The following is a 19,361-nucleotide window of genomic DNA, read 5'->3' as shown; positions in this document are numbered from 1 at the left end:
TCAGAGAAGGGTTGCTCTGAATTGCCACCTCATCGCCCCTATGACTGTACTATCAGGTTTAAACCAGGGGCCAAATTGCCGAAAGCAAGGATGTTTAACATCTCTGGTCCTGAGATGCAAGCATTAAAGGACTACATTGCTAAAAGTTTGAGCAAAGGGCACATCAGGCCCATAGTTAGTAAGGCCGAAAAAAGACATTTGTCCATCCATTTCAGCCTATATTCCATCATAATAAATCCCCAGACCTACGTCCTTCTACAGAACCTAATAATTGTATGATACAATATTGTTCTGCTCCAGGAAGACATCCAGGCCTCTCTTGAACCCCTCGACTGAGTTCGCCATCACCACCTCCTCAGGCAAGCAATTCCAGATTCTCACTGCCCTAACAGTAAAGAATCCTCTTCTATGTTGGTGGAAAAACCTTCTCTCCTCCAGACGCGAAGAATGCCCCCTTGTGCCCGTCACCTTCCTTGGTATAAACAGATCCTCAGCGAGATATTTGTATTGTCCCCTTATATACTTATACATGGTTATTAGATCGCCCCTCAGTCGTCTTTTTTCTAGACTAAATAATCCTAATTTCGCTAATCTATCTGGGTATTGTAGTTCTCCCATCCCCTTTATTAATTTTGTTGCCCTCCTTTGTACTCTCTCTAGTTCCATTATATCCTTCCTGAGCACCGGTGCCCAAAACTGGACACAGTACTCCATGTGCGGTCTAACTAGGGATTTGTACAGAGGCAGTATAATGCTCTCATCATGTGTATCCAGACCTCTTTTAATGCACCCCATGATCCGGTTTGCCTTGGCAGCTGCTGCCTGGCACTGGCTGCTCCAGGTAAGTTTATCATTAACTAGGATCCCCAAGTCCTTCTCCCTGTCAGATTTACCCAGTGGTTTCCCGTTCAGTGTGTATAACCTTACATTTATCATTGTTAAACCTCATCTGCCACCTTTCAGCAAAAGTTTCCAACTTATCCAGATCCATCTGTAGCAGAATACTATTTTCTCTTGTATTATCTGCTTTACATAGTTTTGTATCATCTGCAAATATCGATATTTTACTGTGTAAACCTTCTACCAGATCATTAATGAATATGTTGAAGAGAACAGGTCCCAATACCGACCCTGCGGTACCCCACTGGTCACAGCGACCCAGTTAGAGACTATACCATTTATAACCACCCTCTGCTTTCTATCACTAAGCCAGTTACTACTTAAGAAAGATGGCGGACTACGCCCGTGTCTGGAATTCAGGGAGTTAAACCAGATTACGGTTCGTGATCCATACCCTATGCCACTGATACCTGATTTGTTCAACCAGGTGGCAGGTGCTAAGTGGTTTACCAAGCTTGACCTCAGGGGGGCGTACAACCTCATAAGAGTCCGTCAAGGTGATGAGTGGAAGACGGCTTTTAATACTCCAGAGGGTCATTTTGAAAATTTGGTGATGCCATTTGGGTTGACAAACGCGCCTGCAGTATTTCAACATTTCATAAATGATGTGTTCTCGCATATTTTGGGGAAATTCGTTATTGTGTACCTTGATGATATTCTCATATATTCTTGCGACCGTGATACTCATTTAGAGCATGTCAGGCAGGTGTTACAGCTTCTCAGAGAGAATAAGCTTTATGCAAAACTTGAGAAATGTGTATTTTCGGTTCAGGAGTTGCCTTTCTTGGGTTATATTGTGTCCGCTTCTGGGTTTAAAATGGACGCAGCTAAGGTGCAAGCGGTGCTGCGTTGGGAACAGCCTGATAACCTAAAAGCGCTTCAGCGGTTCCTTGGGTTTTCTAACTACTATAGGAAGTTTATCAAGGATTTTTCTACCATTGCTAAACCGCTTACTGACATGACGAAAAAGGGCACCAATTTCTCCGCCTGGCCTGAGGCTGCAGTGCGCGCATTTGAATTTCTTAAGAACAGTTTTGCTTCGGCCCCCATTCTGGTGCAGCCGGACGTATCGAAACCATTTACCGTGGAAGTCGATGCGTCTGAGGTTGGTGTGGGGGCGGTGCTGTCACAAGGCTCATCCTTGAGCGAGTTGCGTCCTTGCGCTTATTTCTCCAAGAAACTGTCGCCCGCCGAACGTAACTACGATGTCGGCAACAGGGAGTTGTTGGCTATCAAGTTGGCCTTTGAGCAATGGCGACACTTTTTGGAGGGGTCGGTTCACCAAGTTACTGTTATTACCGACCATAAGAATTTGCTTCATTTGGAGTCTGCTAAGCATCTGTCCTCCAGGCAGGCTCGCTGGGCATTGTTTTTCTCGCGGTTCAACTTTTTTGTTACTTACCGACCTGGGTCTAAGAACACTAAAGCGGATGCTTTGTCCAGGTGTTTTCCGGGGGGAGAACCTCGGGAAGAACCCGTACCCATCCTCCAAAAGGGTGTAGTGGTCTCGGCTCTCACAACCGAGGTTGAGGCGGAGATTGCCGAGGCTCAGGAGGAGGTACCACCTGAGCTTCCCATTAACAAATCGTTTGTACCGCTCCATCTTCGCCTAAAGGTATTGGCGGAGCATCATGATGCTGTCCTGGCTGGCCACCAGGGGTTAGGGGTACTTTGGAGTTGGTGTCACGTCGGTTTTAGTGGCCCAAAATCTGACAGGACGTGGTCTCGTACGTGTCAGCATGCACCACGTGCGCTAGGGCTAAGACGCCTTGCTCCCGTCCTGTTGGCACACTACTTCCTCTCGAGGTACCCAGTAGGCCATGGACGGAGATCTCCATGGATTATATCACAGACTTGCTCTCCTCAGCTGAGAACACGGTCATCTTGGTGATTGTTGATCGGTTCTCAAAGATGTCGCACTTTGTGTCCTTACCTTCGTTGCCTAACGCTAAGACTCTGGCTCAGGTATTTGTGCAGGAGGTGGCCAGACTTCATGGGGTCCTGTCTGACTTCATGTCTGATAGGGGTTCTCAGTTTGTGGCAAAGTTTTGGAAAGCATTTTGCTCACGGCTGGGGATCAAGTTGTCACATTCTTCAGCGTTTCATCCTCAGTCAAATGGTCAGACCGAGCGGATGAACCAAAATTTGGAGCAGTACTTACGCTGCTTTGTTTCTGACAACCAGGAGGAGTGGTCGACGTTCCTTCCTTTGGCTGAGTTTGCCATAAATAATCACCGCCAGGAATCTTCTGGGGAGTCTCCGTTTTTGTGTGTTTACGGGCACCATCCTCAATTTTGTACTTTGAGTCAGGGGGGCTCTTCCGGTATCCCGGAGGAGGACCTGTTAGGAGCACAACTGTCATCAATCTGGAGGAGAGTGAAACAGCGCCTGTTGAGCGTGGGGGCAAGGTACAAACGTGTGGCTGACAGTAGACGTGTGCCAGGTGCGGACCTGGGTGTGGGTGACTGGGTGTGGTTGTCCACAAAAAACATAAGACTCAAAATACCATCCCTTAAATTGGGTCCAAGGTTTATTGGTCCGTTTAAGGTCACTGCCATCATTAACCCGGTAGCCTACCGTTTGGAGCTCCCTACGGTATATAAGATTCACAATGTGTTCCACAGTTCTTTATTACAAAAGGTGGTGGGTTCCGTGGATGCCGATGCCATCTCCAGTTTTGGTGGATGGCAATTTAGAGTTTGAAGTTTCCAAGGTGGTTGACTCTCGAATAGTGCGCCGCACTTTACAATACCTGGTACACTGGCGGGGTTATGGGCCTGAGGAGAGGTCTTGGGTACCAGCCTCGGGCATTCATGCGGACCGGCTGGTCAGTATGTTTCACCGCCGCCATCCGGACAAGCCGGGTCCTATCAGTCGTGAGGGCCCTGGGGGTCGCTCGTAGAAGGCGGGGTACTGTCATGTCAGACGCTATTCACACCAGGGCGTCCGACAGACAGCAGTAATTCTTCATTCGTCCACTATGCGCTCAGTGGCGCCGGCTAGATTTTATCTAGGTTGTCCGGGGTTAATCTAGCTAGTACTCGGATTGGAGGCTGGGTCATGCCCACGGCCTTTAAATAGTTCTTCTGAACTTTGGGCGTCGCCAATTACAGCTTGTGTCTTGTACCTGGTGATCTCGGTTCGGAGTGGTGGTCTTGGAGTGGAAATATCATATCTGGTGGTGTATGATCCTTTGTCATATTTCTCCTTCCTATTTGTGTTTTGTTTTGCCCTATGCACATTATAGTGGTTTCCTGAGTGTGTTTGCGGCGTGGTGCGTTTTTGGTTTTCCCTGTTTGTGCTTTCTGTAGGGGTTGGTGTAAGGTATTATCACTGGGTGGAGGGTGGAGGTTTCAGATTAGTACTGAAACAGGAGTTAGGGTCAGGCCTGGCGGCCCAGACAAGCACACCATCAATGTAATCACTGGGAGAGGGACAGACAGGGTTTCCCTAGTCTGAGGGATATCGCAGGGGCTATTAGCTTTGCCTACCTAGGCTCACCGTGACACCCCTCCCCAGAATATAATGTGCTCTTCCTTTCCTGGGGCGGTCCTCATGTCAGCCAGTTTCTTTGTAGCGCTTGATGGTTTTTACCATTGGGGATACTTTCAAAGTTTTCCCAATTTTTCAGACTGACTGGCCTTCAATCCTTAAAGTAATGATGGCAACTCGTTTTTCTTTACTTAGCTGCTTTTTTTCTTGCCATAATACAAATTCAGTCTATTCAGTAGGACTGTCAGCTGTTTATCCACCAGACTTCTGCACAACACCACTAATGGTCCCAACACCATTTATAAGGCAAGAAATCCCATTTATTAAACCTGACAGGTCACACCTGTGAAGTGAAAATCATTTCCGGTGACTACCTCTTGAAGCTCATCTAGAGAATGCCAAGAATGTGCAAAGAAGTCATCAAAGCAAAAGGTGGCTACTTTGAAGAACCTAGAATATAAGAAATAATTAATAAACATCAGTTGTTTCACACTTTTTTGTTAAGTGTATAATTCCAGATGTGTTAATTGTATTGGCACCCTCAGCCTAATACTTGGTTGCACAACCTTTAGCCAAAATAACTGCGACCAACCGCTTCCGGTAACCATCAATGAGTTTCTTACAATGCTCTACTGGAATTTTAGACCATTCTTCTTTGGCAAACTGCTCCAGGTCCCTGATATTTGAAGGGTGCCTTCTCCAAACTGCCATTTTTAGATCTCTCCACAGGTGTTCTATGAGATTCAGGTCTGGACTCATTGCTGGCCACCTTAGAAGTCTCCAGTGCTCTCTCTCAAACCATTTTCTAGTGCTCTTTGAAGTGTGTTTTGGGTCATTGTCCTGCTAGAAGACCCATGACCTCTGAGGGAGACCCAGCTTTCTCACACTGGGCCCTACATTATGCTGCAAAATTTGTTGGTAGTCTTCAGACTTCATAATGCCATGCACACGGTCAAGCAGTCCAGTCCCAGAGGCAGCAAAACAACCCCAAAACATCAGGGAACCTCTGCCATGTTTGACTGTAGGGACCGTGTTCTTTACTTTGAATGCCTCTTTTTTCTCCTGTAAACTCTATGTTGATGCCTTTGCCCAATAATCATGAAAAGGCATATAAAGATACGATAAAAGCCTCCTATCTAAATAGTGTGGCTATAAATATATACCAGGCACTGCTCTATGAACAAACAGCAGGTGAGTAAGTATGAGAAATGAGAAGTAGTTTACCCTACAGTTACATACGGTAATAGATGCAGGTTTCCAATGAGGAGACATTAGATGTTATTGCCAACAAGAGATGTATTCCAATTTCCCAATATAGAGGTGTAAAAGAAGTCAAAATATAGCCTAAGCCTACTGCTCATAGAACCCACATAGAGCAATGCCTAAGAGGAGGTAAATATAAACATGGCCCGCTATTGAAGTATATAAGGTGGACAGGATTTCATTTAAAGATGAGTGCAGGCTTTTGCCGCCATAATAGTAAAATAATCCCCTTGTATGAGGAGGCAGAAAAGACCTATACAACCTGAGCCTGTGGATAGAGCTTCCACGGAAGGATGGCTGTATGGAACATTGGTGCAACAAGATATAAGAAAAATGGGGGAGGCAAGGGCACTAGAATGCCCAACGCGTGTCACCAGAAACCCTGGCTTCTTCAGTCCACCGCTGAGAGAAGTGAGGGGAAAATGAGAGGTGTGAGGTGGAAAATGGAAGGACTGAGGGGAAAATATTGGAGTGAGGGGGGAAAATGAGAGATGTGAGTGAGAAAATGAGAGGTGTGAGGGGAAAATGAGAAGAGTGATGGGAAAATGAAAGGAGTGAGGGTGAAAATGAGAAATGTGAGGGTGAAAATGAAAATGAGAGGCGTGACGGGAAAATGAGGGAAGTGAGTTGCTGCTGCAGTACGAGGCTGTCCATAGAGAACAGTGAGGTGCTGCAGGTGGAGGCTGTGCATAAGGCCACATTCACACGTTCAGTGTTTGGTCAGATTTTTACCTCAGTATTTATAAGCCAAAACCACAAGTGGGAGAAAAATACAGAAGTGGTGACATGTTTTCCTCTGATAGTATTTGTAAGCTAAAACTTGGACTAAAACAGAGGTAAAAATACTGACCAAATAACGTGTGAATGAGGTCTAAAGGAGAAAAGTGTGGTGCTGCAGAAGAAGTAGGCTTTGTATACGATACGCTTTATTGCAATTAGTGCAATTTCTCTCGGCATCAAGTGTTTCCAATTGTATGGAAGAGGAGTATGAGGTGCTGCCAGAGGAGGCGACTACAATGGAGAAAGGCTGTGCTGCAGAAAAATGCTGTGTATAAAGGAGGAGCGTAAGGTGCAGGAGGAGGCTGTGTAAAAAGAAGGAGCCTGAGGTGCAGGAGCAATAACGCCCCTTAACTGCCACCGTTAAAAGTCGTATCGGCAGTCGTTATGGGGTTAATATTGTGTTAAAAAAATTGCTCTAACAAAATGGTACGGGTTGTATTCCGTGTACTAGAGCGGGAGCGTTGCCATGTTCAAAAGCGACAATTTATTTTTCTTGTCAATATATAAAAAGAATAATTCCAATCAGTAAACGGCATAATGAGAAGAAATTTTTTTTTTTTTTTTTTTTACAGAATTTAGAATTTTTTGGTCGCTGCAACATTGCAATAAAATGAAATAACAGGCGGTCAAAACATTGTATCCATCCCACAATGTGTTCAGTAAAAAAAAAAAATTGCTCAGCGTGCAAAAAATAAGCCTTCACACGGTCCCAGATCCTGAAAAATGAAGACGCTATGGGTCTCGGAAATTGTAAAAAAATAAATACAAACTTTGGATTTGGATTTTTTTTTACCACTTAAATAAAAAGAACCTATACATTGTTTGGTGTCTGTGAACTCATAATGACCTGAAGAATCATAATGGCAGGTCAACTTTAGCCTTTTAATGAACATGGTAAAAAAACAAAAACAAAAACACAATTGTGGAATTGTGGAAGCCCTCACATGGCCATGTTGACAGAAATATAAAGTTATAGCTCTGGGAAGAAGGGGAGCAAAAAAACAAAAACACAAAAACTCAAGGTGGTAAAGGGGTTATTGTGGAGAGTAGAGTTGGTAGAGTAATGCACCTCGGACAGAGTATTCCTATTGCTTCATATACATTCAATGGAACTATATTTGGGTCTACAGAACAGGAGAACGACTTGGGTATTCGGGTTACAAGTAACCTGAGCAGCAGTACTCAATGCAAAGCAGCAGCCGTAAAAGCAAACAAGATTTTAGAAAGTAAAAAATAAATAACATCCTGTGATCCAAATATATTATTACCCCTCAAAATCACTTATAAGGCCACATCTAGTGTAAGGGATCCAGTTTTGGGCTCCTTATTTTTAAAAAGATAGAGACGTTAGAATTAGTCCGAAGGCAGGAACAACGTCTTTGGAGTATAGGGGGAATCCTATGCAAACATGGGTAGAGCATACAAACTTCTTGCAGATGTTGTCCTTGGTGGGATTTGAACCCAGTATCCCAGGTTTGCAAGGCTGCAGTGCTACCCACTGAGCCACCGTGCTGTTAAAAAAAGTTGTTAGAAAAGTTGGGCTTTTTAGAAAAAAAGATGCCTCAGAGGGGCTCTCATTTATACGTTTAAATACATGCGTGGTCAATATAAAAGGACTGGCGCATGACTTACTCCTTCCAAAGGAACAGGGGGCACTCAATACGGGTGGAGACAAAGCGATTCTAGCAATTCAATAGGAAAGGGTTCTTTACAGTTAGAGCAGTCAGACTGTGGAAAGGACAGGGTAATTTCCTCACAACAAGTGGCAATGTGGGTTATATATAATCTAAAGCATAGCTGGTTAGGAAAGGTTGAACCTGATGGGCAACATTGTGGTCTTGGTTGCCTTGAAGCATTGGAGTCCTCAAAACTGACCACGGGCTACGCCTGCATGAACTTTGTGTATTCTCCCCGTCACTGCTTGGATTTTCCTTGGTTTTCTCAAACACTTTAGACAAAATATACTAGTAAGTTATTTGGCTTCCAGATACAGGCAATTTATCCTACATTGTGAGCCCTAATGAGGATAGTGATTAACGTACGATGTACAGCACTGCAAAATAGACCGGAACCATTAAAGCAACATAAATAAAATAAATATCTTGTTATATGAGCGATATGGTACAGCATCACGGAGGAGCAACATAGAATAAAATGTTATTTTTTTATCCAAGGTGTTCTGCAACATGTACAATGGTAGTCAGCACGGTTGGGATGAAAACAGCTGCTTGATAAGCGAAATGAGTAAAAGACGGTATAAGCCATACTACAGCCTAAGGATGCGCCACTGAACCGGTTTCATTTTCTGGTAAAACGCAGGGCACAATGGACCAAAGAAGAATTGAAAGCTTTAGGATGTGCCTTTACTCTAGTGTAGGTTACAATATCACATTGTGCAAATCTGCTCATCTCACAGGTGTAAGATTGCATGTCTATTAATGGGGAACATGTTCAACAGCTTTCCCAGATATTGCCACATATGGATCACGTTGAAGAAAACAAAATGTGAACACTGCCTAACTTGTAACTGGGGGGAGCAGAATGGTTTCACAAGCAGAACATTACTTTTGACTAAATAAAAATGAGGTTTCATATACTACAAGATAAAAGTTGTTTCCATTTTAAGGAAAACTGAGCAGACATTAAAAAGGGAGTGTGACAAGAAGACGGGAATGTGTTTTTGCAATGATAATGGAATTGATGGACATTCTTTCCTATCACATACTGAGAGATCATTGTAAATGTCTGGCACTGTGATTCATTTCATGATTACATCAGAACACAAGTCCATGGATTAAGTCAGTGTCATAATGACACATAGGCTTAGACTTGTAAAGTCATCATAAGAAAATGTATGGAATCTCTTTTAGGTCTACAGCAGGGGTCAGGGACCAGCGGCCCACAATGTTCCACAATGTCCTTTTCTATAGCCCCTGGGCAGATTCCCTGTGATCACAGTGCTTAGGCCAGTGATCGCAGTGCCAAGACCGCCAGCCAGCTAAACGCAGGCCCCTTAATTACTCCTAATATTTCCAGCACACAAATGCAGCGCTCACTAATGAACGCTGTGGGGCGTGCAATGATGGATTACGAACTGACGAACGTTGACCAGTGCCAGCATCAGGACGTACTTTGTGGATGGAGTCAGCGTGCTCTGCACTCCAGTCCCACCGACAACAACCACAGCAGCAGCTGCCACTCCTGTGATATATGTGCACTTGTGTCTCTTGTGATTTATATGCCCCAGCGCCTCCTGTTATGTACAAGTTCTCCTACTTAAAAAGATGAGAGAGACCTGTAATTGACAGCATAGGTAGACCACAACTATGAGAGTCAAAATTCAGAAAACAAATCCAGAAAATCACCTTGTCTGATTTGGCAACATTTACTTAGCAAATTATGGTGGACAATAAGCATTTGCTCACCTAAAAACATGCAAGATTTCTGACTCTCACATACCTGTAACTTCTTCTTTAAGAGTCTCCTCTGTCCTCCACTCATCACCTTTAGTATTGGCACCGGTTTGAACTTGTTATCAGTATAAAAGACACCTGTCCACAACCTCAAACAGTTACACTTCAAACCCCACTATAATTTAAAGAACAAACCGCGTGAGGACCCCTCTTTTCTTGATAACCAACCTTGCTGCAGCTTACAGCTGAGGGTTGCAGCCCCCAGCTGTGAGTTTTGCCTGACTAGTTAACAAAAATACAGGGGGACCCACACCAGGTCTTTTTATTTATCTACAGCGCAGGAGCGGATGGTGTTTGGGCAGCCGAACCTGGTCCTGGTGAAGTCCATGTTCGGTGTCCGTGCCTGAACAGTAGGTGTTCGGTACAGACGCAGTACTGTTCGGGTTCACCCATCTCTATTCTTCATGTGCAGTTCAGCTGTCAGTGACAGCTGTCAGCACAGACTTGTCATTGTGAGTACACTCAGTGAAAGTTCAAAATCATGACAGGGCATAGCACATCATGGTTCGAGAACTGACATCCCTCATGACGTGCTATGTCAGTCACTGGTCGTAAAGGGGTTAATTGCTGAATCTGCATCATAAACTCACAGCAATTTTACAGTTTATGATTTTAACTTGAAATCGTAGATTACAATATAAAGAGAAAACATGTTGATTATAGAGGATATAGAACTAGACTTAGCCAGAAAATTATGAATGAAAAAGTGTGAAAATTAGTACCTTTGGTGCGCATGGTGAGGTAGTGCACATGCATGACCACTACTTTATTTCTCTATTACAGCAGTGATCATGTTAACAACTACAGAACTGATTCTCAGGATCAGTGTGGGCCCCAACTAATCATCAATTTATCCCAATGTTGTTTGTAGATGTTGGAAAACCCCTTTCACAGTGGAAAAACTTCATAAAAGAGATTTAGAAATAATGTTACTTTTAGATTATTTGTAACAGTTAAAAGGATAATTCAGTAAAGACAAGTTATCATGTATCTCATGGCTTTCAGTATCACCTCTATGCTGATGACACACAGATCTACATCTCTGGGCCAGATATCACCTCCCTACTAACCAGAATCCCTCAATGTCTGTCCACTATTTCATCCTTCTTCTCCGCTAGATTTCTGAAGCTTAACATGGACAAAACAGAATGCATCATCTTTCCCCCATCTCACGCGACCCCCCCAACGAACTTATCCATTACAGTAAATGGCTGCCCACTCTCCCCAGTCCCACAAGCTCGCTGCCTCGGGGTAATCCTTGATGCTGATCTCTCCTTCAAACCACATATCCAAGCCCTTTCCACTTCCTGCCGACTTCAACTCAAAAATATTTCACGAATCCGTTCATTCCTCAACCATGAATCTGCAAAAACCCTAGTCCATGCCCTCATCATCTCTCGCCTTGACTACTGCAACCTCCTGCTCTGTGGCCTCCCCTCTAACACTCTCGCACCCCTCCAATCTATTCTAAACTCTGCTGCCCGACTAATCCACCTGTCCCCCCGCTATTCCCCGGCCTCTCCCCTCTGTCATTCCCTTCACTGGCTCCCCATTGCCCAGAGACTCCAGTACAAAACCCTAACCATGACATACAAAGCCATCCACAACCTGTCTCCTCCATACATCTGTGACCTCTTCTCCCGGTACTCTCCTGCACGCAACCTCCGATCCTCACAAGATCTCCTTCTCTACTCCCCTCTTATCTCCTCTTCCCACAATCGTATACAAGATTTCTCTCGCGTATCCCCTCTACTCTGGAACTCTCTACCACAACATATCAGACTCTCGCCTACCATCGAAACCTTCAAAAAGAACCTGAAGACCCACCTCTTCCGACAAGCCTACAACTTGCAGTAACCACCGATCGACCAAACCGCTGCATGACCAGCTCTATCCTCGCCTACTGTATTCTCACCCATCCCTTGTAGATTGTGGCCTTCGCGGGCAGGGTCCTCACTCCTCCTGTACCAGTTAGGACTTGTATTGTTTAAGATTATTGTACTTGTTTTCACTATGTATACCCCTCCTCGCATGTAAAGCGCCATGGAATAAATGGCGCTATAACAAATAATAATAATATCCACAGGAATAGCTATCTTGAAGTAACGGACAGACAGAAAGGGGCACTAATATTCCAGTTAGAATGGAGTGCACATGCCTGGCCATCACTCCATTCACTCCCTATGGGGCTGCTATCTGAATTTTTTCCAGCAGCCCAATAGAGAGGGAATGAAGCTGTAGTTGGGCATGTACACTACCACTGATGTAAAAACCTTTGATAAGTCACAATTTTGTTGCAAACATGAGGTTGCCCAAAGATTGTGTATCTTTTGGCGTTTTCATGCTATTTTCGCACAGCTCTGACAAAGTGAATAGAGTTGGGGGAGAAAGTGGGCACAGAGACCTCCACTTGTCAAATTCATGATGAGCAACACAAATCTTATTCCAGTCGTGACTAGAGTAAGTACTGAGGCGCATACCACCACGCAGAAGTGACTGATTCATTAAGAGGCATGTTCCTCTTAATGAAGTGGGGACCATGCACTCCACCATGCTCCCTCATCTAAGACCCATGTGAAAAAAATAAATCAATTAAAACGCGAAAACAATTAAATCAAATGCGGTCATGTAGAGGTCATTTGAGCATTTAATTACTCACCAAGGCACAGAGAAGATCAACAGCCTCAAGAACAAGTTCCTGATGACCAATTCGTGTCACTCCAAGTTCTTCCAGATCCTGATGAGATATCTTTAGAAGCTGCTCACCATCAATCTTCTCCTTCTCTACACTGGACACATACAGCTGCAAAGAGTCATCTAGTCCTAAAAACAAAAATTGTATCATTTACACAAAGTGTAACAAAACAAAATGTAAAAATTTATAACCAAAGCAGTTTAATCATAAAACTGGCTTTTACGTTTAGTAAAACACATCCTATTAACAGGAGGAATGGTGAAGCCAAATTTTCAATTATTCATACATTCCCGGGAAGAATAACAGAAAATGCCTCCTAAGGAATGCAAGCATTACTTAAAACACAAGTCAGCAGACCTAGAAGGGTTCTTTCTATGGGAAAATAAAACTTCTCTTTAGGAACAGTTGTTCCTCTATATCTGAGAAACGTTTTGAGTCAGTCATTATGTGGACATCTCTTATTGCAGGTAATGTTTTTCTGTTCCAAGTATCTAATCCCATTGTAACTAACGGAGAGACAAATTAACAATTTGTTTTTGTTTTTCATTTCAATTTATTCAGGCTTTTCTTGAAGGCACAAGGAGGCTAATTCTTGACTGAAGAATGTGAATACAGCTTAAAGGGTATCTGACAGTAGGATCAACCCTCCTAAGCTGTCTATATGGGCATGCGGGTCATAGGAAGTTGAATAAAATGATACCTTGATATTTGCAATCCAAAGTCTTATTCAAAAGAAATCTACGTTTTTCTAAAATGAAGTGTTCAGAGCTATGGACTGGACAGATCGCCCCGAGAATCTGTCTTCAGAGCTTACTTTTAGGCTGTGTGCACACCTTGCAGATTTTTTACGCTTTTTTGCTTTTTTTCGCTATAAAAACGTGAAAAAAACACATACATTATGCATCCCATCATTTAGAATGCATTCCGCAATTGTTGTGCACATGATGCGTTTTTTCCCGTGAAAAAAACGCATTGCGGTAAAAAACGCAGCATGTTCATTAATTTTGTGGATTTTTTTCGGATTTCCCACTATATTATTGCATTGGGAAACTTCTGGAAAATCTGCAACAAAACCGCACCAAAACGCGGAAAAAACGCGGTAAAAACGCGCAAAAAAACGCATGCAGATTTCTTGCAAAAAATTTCCTGTTTTGCTCAGGAAATTCCTGCAAGAAATCCTGAACATGTGCACATAGCCTATCAGTGTGAGACATGTAAAGACTGTCAGTCTGCTCTCCTGATCTCACCGTAGAGCCGTGTATGATTAGAACTAATACAGTACAGCAGAGCCGAGCCTTGTCTCATTACAAATACATTTGAAGTTGCATCGCTCCTCATTTGCTGTCATCTCAGCTCCAGAGCTGTGTCCCTGCTTTAACTAAGTCTTCTTCAGTTTTCATCTCACACAGCCAGTGTGATGAAGTGTGGAAGACAATAATTCAAATCTAACAGCCTTATAAGAGGATCACCGCAGATGTTTTTGCATTGTTCTGCTGTACCCCCATTCCTGGCTGGCTGCCTGGTAGAAATGGAGGCTGTAGAAATGTAAGAAGAAATCAGGCATAACACAGAAGCAGAGATGTCAACACTACGTGTATGTAATAAGACAAAGATAAGTTCTGTAGAGTACGATTATAGCTGTTAGTTATTATTTGTCTCACATTGGTAATGCGCTTTTTCATTTAAAATAAACTCTGGAGGCAGATTCTCAAGTACGGTAGATCTGTTTCCGCCCGTAGATCTTAACAGCTCATTTACATATATTAAAACATGGGGGTTTCTCTGGAAATAAGATACGGGATCACAGATATCAAAATATTTTTTTTCAGCTTCCAATGACCTACGTGCCCATAAGACAACTTAGGAGGGGTGATCCTACTGACAGATTCCCTTTATACAACTTTACCCTATTCTTACTTAATCTGCCACCAGGTCAATAAGTCAATGTGGCCATCTAAACAGGCATGGAAAGTGTTTATGCATTCATAGGGTGTTCTTGAACTAAATACAATCCATTAAAATAAAGAAACAATACATAAGAACCGACAATGCCATTATTAACACACTGAACATTTAGCTAAGTGACTTAAATGTTAAAACTATTACCGTCAGTAAGCAAAAGAGCTAATCCAGTTTCAGTAGCTAAAGTTCAGATGGCTTATGATGCCACTAGTTTAGTAAGATATTGTGCAACAAGGATAATATTCAATTACCCTATTTTCGGATTAAAAGACGCACTATTCTTCTCCAAAATTTTGGAGAAAAATAGAGATGTGTTTTATAATCCGAAGGTAGCATACCGGGGGGGAGGAAGGGCGGCTGTTGTCATGCAGGATCGCTGCTGCAGGAGCAGTGAGCGAAGTCCCCTTCCCATTGATTTCCCTGTGGTGGGCTTCAGGAAAATGATCACTTGAGGCTCTGCATGTGCAGATTGAGATCTGGAACGTCGCACTCCTGCCACCATGGGCATCCTTCAGCAGGAGCCCTGCCTTCTGTGACACGACTCCACCACCGATGCCCCTCCCAGGTAAGCTACTGTAAAATCAGACTATAAGACGCACCACCATTTTATTTTATTTTTTATTTTGTTTTCCTACCCAAAATTTGGGGTGCATCTTATGGTCTGGTGCGTCTTGATAGTATAGAAAGTTACTGTTCAATTTGACTGATCTGTTAATCAGCATCACAACTGGTCAGTATGTATATATACATATATAGATAACGATAGGGAAACACAATTCCAAGTTGCCACATATCACTAGTTATACAGTATATACACTGTATGCAGAATTATTAGGCAAGTTGTATTTTGAACACATGATACTTTTTATACATGTTGTCCTACTCCAAGCTGTTCAGGCTTGAGAGCCAACTACCAATTAAGTAAATCAGGTGATGTGCATCTCTGTAATGAGGAGGGGTGTTGTCTAATGACATCAAAACCCTATATAAGGTGTGCTTAATTATTTAGGCAACTTCCTTTCCTTTGGCAAAATGGGTCAGAAGAGAGATTTGACGGGCTCTGGTAAGTCCAAAATTGTGAGATGTCTTGCAGAGGGATGCAGCAGTCTTGCAATTGCCAAACTTTTGAAGCGTGATCACCGAACAATCAAGCGTTTCATGGCAAATAGCCAACAAGGTCGCAAGAAGCGTGTTGGGCAAAAAAGGCACAAAATAACTGCCCATGAATTGAGAAAAATCAAGCGTGAAGCTGCCAAGATGCCATTTGCCACCAGTTTTGCCATATTTCAGAGCTGCAACGTTACTGGAGTAACAAAAAGCACAAGGTGTGCGATACTCAGGGACATGGCCAAGGTAAGGAAGGCTGAAAAACGACCACCTTTGAACAAGAAACATAAGATAAAACGTCAAGACTGGGCCAAGAAATATCTTAAGACTGACTTTTCAAAGGTTTTATGGACTGATGAAATGAGAGTGACTATTGATGGGCCAGATGGATGGGCCAGAGGCTGGATCAGTAAAGGGCAGAGAGCTCCACTCCGACTCAGACGCCAGCAAGGTGGAGGTGGGGTACTGGTATGGGCTGGTATCATCAAAGATGAACTTGTGGGACCTTTTCGGGTTGAGGATGGAGTGAAGCTCAACTCCCAGACCTACTGCCAGATTCTGGAAGACAACTTCTTCAAGCAGTGGTACAGGAAGAAGTCGGTATCGTTCAAGAAAAACATGATTTTCATGCAGGACAATGCTCCATCACATGCCTCTAACTACTCCACAGCGTGGCTGGCCAGTAAAGGTCTGAAGGAAGAAAAAATAATGACATGGCCCCCTTGTTCACCTGATCTGAACCCCATAGAGAACCTGTGGTCCCTCATAAAATGTGAGATCTACAGGGAGGGAAAACAGTACACCTCTCGGACCAGTGTCTGAGAGGCTGTGGTGGCTGCTGCACACAATGTTGGTCGTAAACAGATCAAGCAACTGACAGAATCTATGGATGGAAGGCTGTTGAGTGTCATCATAAAGAAAGGTGGCTATATTGGTCACTAATTGGGGGGTTTTGTTTTTGCATGTCAGAAATGTTTATTTCTAAATTTTGTGCAGTGATATTGGTTTTCCTGGTGAAAATAAACAAGTGAGATGGGAATATATTTGGTTTTTATTAAGTTGCCTAATAATTCTTAATAATTACCTGCACAAACAGATAACCTCCTAAGATAGCCAAATCTAAGAAAGAAAAAAAACACTCCAACTTCCAAAAATATTAAGCTTTGATACTTACAGTGAATACACTGTGTGCAGAAATATTAGGCAAGTTGTATTTTAGAGGATTATTTTTATTATTGATCAACAGCTATGTTCTCAATCAACCCAAAAGACTCAACTATCAAAGCTTAATATTTTTTGGAAGTTGGAGTGGGTTTTTTTAGATTTGGCTATCTTAGGGCAGTCTCACACGTCCAGATAATTCCGGTACCGGAAAAATCGGTACCGAAATTATCCGTGTCCATGTGCCGGTGCGTTTCTGTGGCACATCAGTGTGGCACACGTGTGCCGCCCGTGTGCCCACTGGGTACCACATGCACCGTGCCAGAGACAGCGCTTAAGTTTAGCGCTGTCCCCTGCATCTGGTGCTGAAGCCCCATTCATATCTTCCCTGCAGCAGCGTTTGCTGTAGAGAAGATATGAATAATTGTGTGTAAAATCAAGATCCAGGTCCCCACCCCCCTAATTGATTTTAATGTGTCTACGTGTGTCAGTGGCTCCGGTACGTGAGGTGTCAGTTTCCTCACGTACCGGAGCCACTGACGTGTGAAACCGGCCTTAGGAGGATATCTGTTTGTGCAGGTAACTATTACTGTGCAGAATTAGCAGGCATCTTAATAAAAACCAAATATATTCCCATCTCACTTGTTTATTTTCACCAAGTAAACCAATATAACTGCAAAAAATTTAGAAATAAACATTTCTGATATGCAAAAACAAAATCCAAAAAAATTAGTGACCAATATAGCCACCTTTCTTTATGATGACACTCAACAGCCTTCCATCCATAGATTCTGTCAGTTGCTTGATCTGTTTACGATCAACATTGCGTGCAGCAGCCACCACAGCCTCCCAGACACTGTTCCGAGAGGGGTACTGTTTTCCCTCCCTGTAGATCTCACATTTTATGAGGGACCACAGGTTCTCTATGGGGTTCAGATCAGGTGAACAAGGTGGCCATGTCATTTTTTCTTCTTTGAGACCTTTCCTGGCCGGCCATGCTGTGGAGTAGTTGGAGGCATGTGATGGAGCATTGTCCTGCATGAAAATCATGTTTTTCTTGAACGATACCGACTTCTTCCTGTACCACTGTTTGAAGAAGTTGTCTTCCAGAAACTGGCAGTAGGTCTGGGAGTTGAGCTTCACTCCATCCTCAACCCGAAAAGGTCCCACATGTTCATCTTTGATGATACCAGCCCATACCAGTACCCCACCTCCACCTTGCTGGCGTCTGAGTCGGAGTGGAGCTCTCTGCCAATTAGTGATCCAGCCTCTGGCCCATCAAGAGTCACTCATTTCATCAGTTCATAAAACCTTTGAAAAGTCAGTCTTAAGATATTTCTTGGCCCAGTCTTGACGTTTTATCTTATGTTTCTTGTTCAAAGGTGGTCGTTTTTCAGCCTTTCTTACCTTGGCCATGTCTCTGAGTATCGCACACCTTGTGCTTTTTGTTACTCCAGTAACGTTGCAGCTCTGAAATATGGCAAAACTGGTGGCAAATGGCATCTTGGCAGCTTCACGCTTGATTTTCCTCAATTCATGGGCAGTTATTTTGCGCCTTTTTTGCCCAACACGCTTCTTGCGACCCTGTTGGCTATTTGCCATGAAACACTTGATTGTTTGGTGATCACGCTTCAAAAGTTTGGCAATTGCAAGACTGTTGCATCCCTCTGCAAGACATCTCACAATTTTGGACTTTTCAGAGCCCTTCAAATCTCTCTTCTGACCCATTTTGCCAAAGGAAAGGAAGTTGCCTAATAATTAAGAACACCTTATATAGGGATTTGATGTCAATAGACAACACCCCTCCTCATTACAGAGATGCACATCACCTGATTTACTTAATTGGTAGTTGGCTCTCAAGCCTGAACAGCTTGGAGTAGGACAACATGTATAAAAGGTATCATGTGATCCAAATACATCTTGCCTAATAATTCTGCACACAGTGTATATACACAGAGTGAAAAAGTTTTAAGTGGGTGTGGAAAACATACTGCAAAGCAAGAATGCTTTAAAAATAATAGTGTTATTTATTTTCATTAATTATCAAACTGCAAAATGAATAAACAAAAGAGAAATCTAAATAAAATCAATATTTGGTGTGATCAACTTTGCCTTTAAAAAAAATATCAGTTCTTCTAGGTACAGCTGTATTCAGCTTTTGAAAAAAATAGGTAGGTTGTTCTAAAACATCTTGGAGAACTAACCACAGATCTTCTGTGGATGTAGGATTGCACAAATCCTTCTGTCTCTTTATGTAATCCCACACAAACCCAATGATATGGAGCTCAGGTCTCTGTTGGGGCAATATTATTATTATAGCACCATGTATTACATGGCGCTTAACATGTGAAATATCATCACTTTTAGGACTTCTTGTTCTTCTTTACAAGGAATATCATTTTTAATCACATTGGCTTTATGTTTGAGGTCAATGTACTACAGCAGAATAAACTGTTGAGGGCAGAGCAAAGTACTGAAAGGTGCAGGTGCTGGGCTAGGTCATAGAGGCCCGGCGCCTGCACATTGCA

At 43.0% G+C, this 19,361-nt stretch overlaps 1 protein-coding gene across 2 annotated transcripts in view; it reads right to left on the bottom strand.

Annotated features, from left to right (window-relative positions):
- CNKSR3 (CNKSR family member 3) overlaps nt 1–19,361 on the bottom strand; it is a 190,809-nt gene that overhangs the window by 108,104 nt on the left and 63,344 nt on the right. For both annotated transcript variants that reach the window (XM_069769415.1, XM_069769416.1), the window contains exon 2: nt 12,568–12,731. In XM_069769415.1, the coding sequence (XP_069625516.1) occupies nt 12,568–12,731 (164 nt within the window). The remainder of the gene's footprint in view (nt 1–12,567; nt 12,732–19,361) is intronic.

Source organism: Ranitomeya imitator, chromosome 5 (assembly GCF_032444005.1).
Source record: "Ranitomeya imitator isolate aRanImi1 chromosome 5, aRanImi1.pri, whole genome shotgun sequence".
Classification (NCBI taxonomy): Eukaryota; Metazoa; Chordata; class Amphibia; order Anura; family Dendrobatidae; genus Ranitomeya; species Ranitomeya imitator.
Note: the sequence above shows the minus strand (reverse complement) of the source record. Positions and strands in the feature narration are given on the sequence as shown.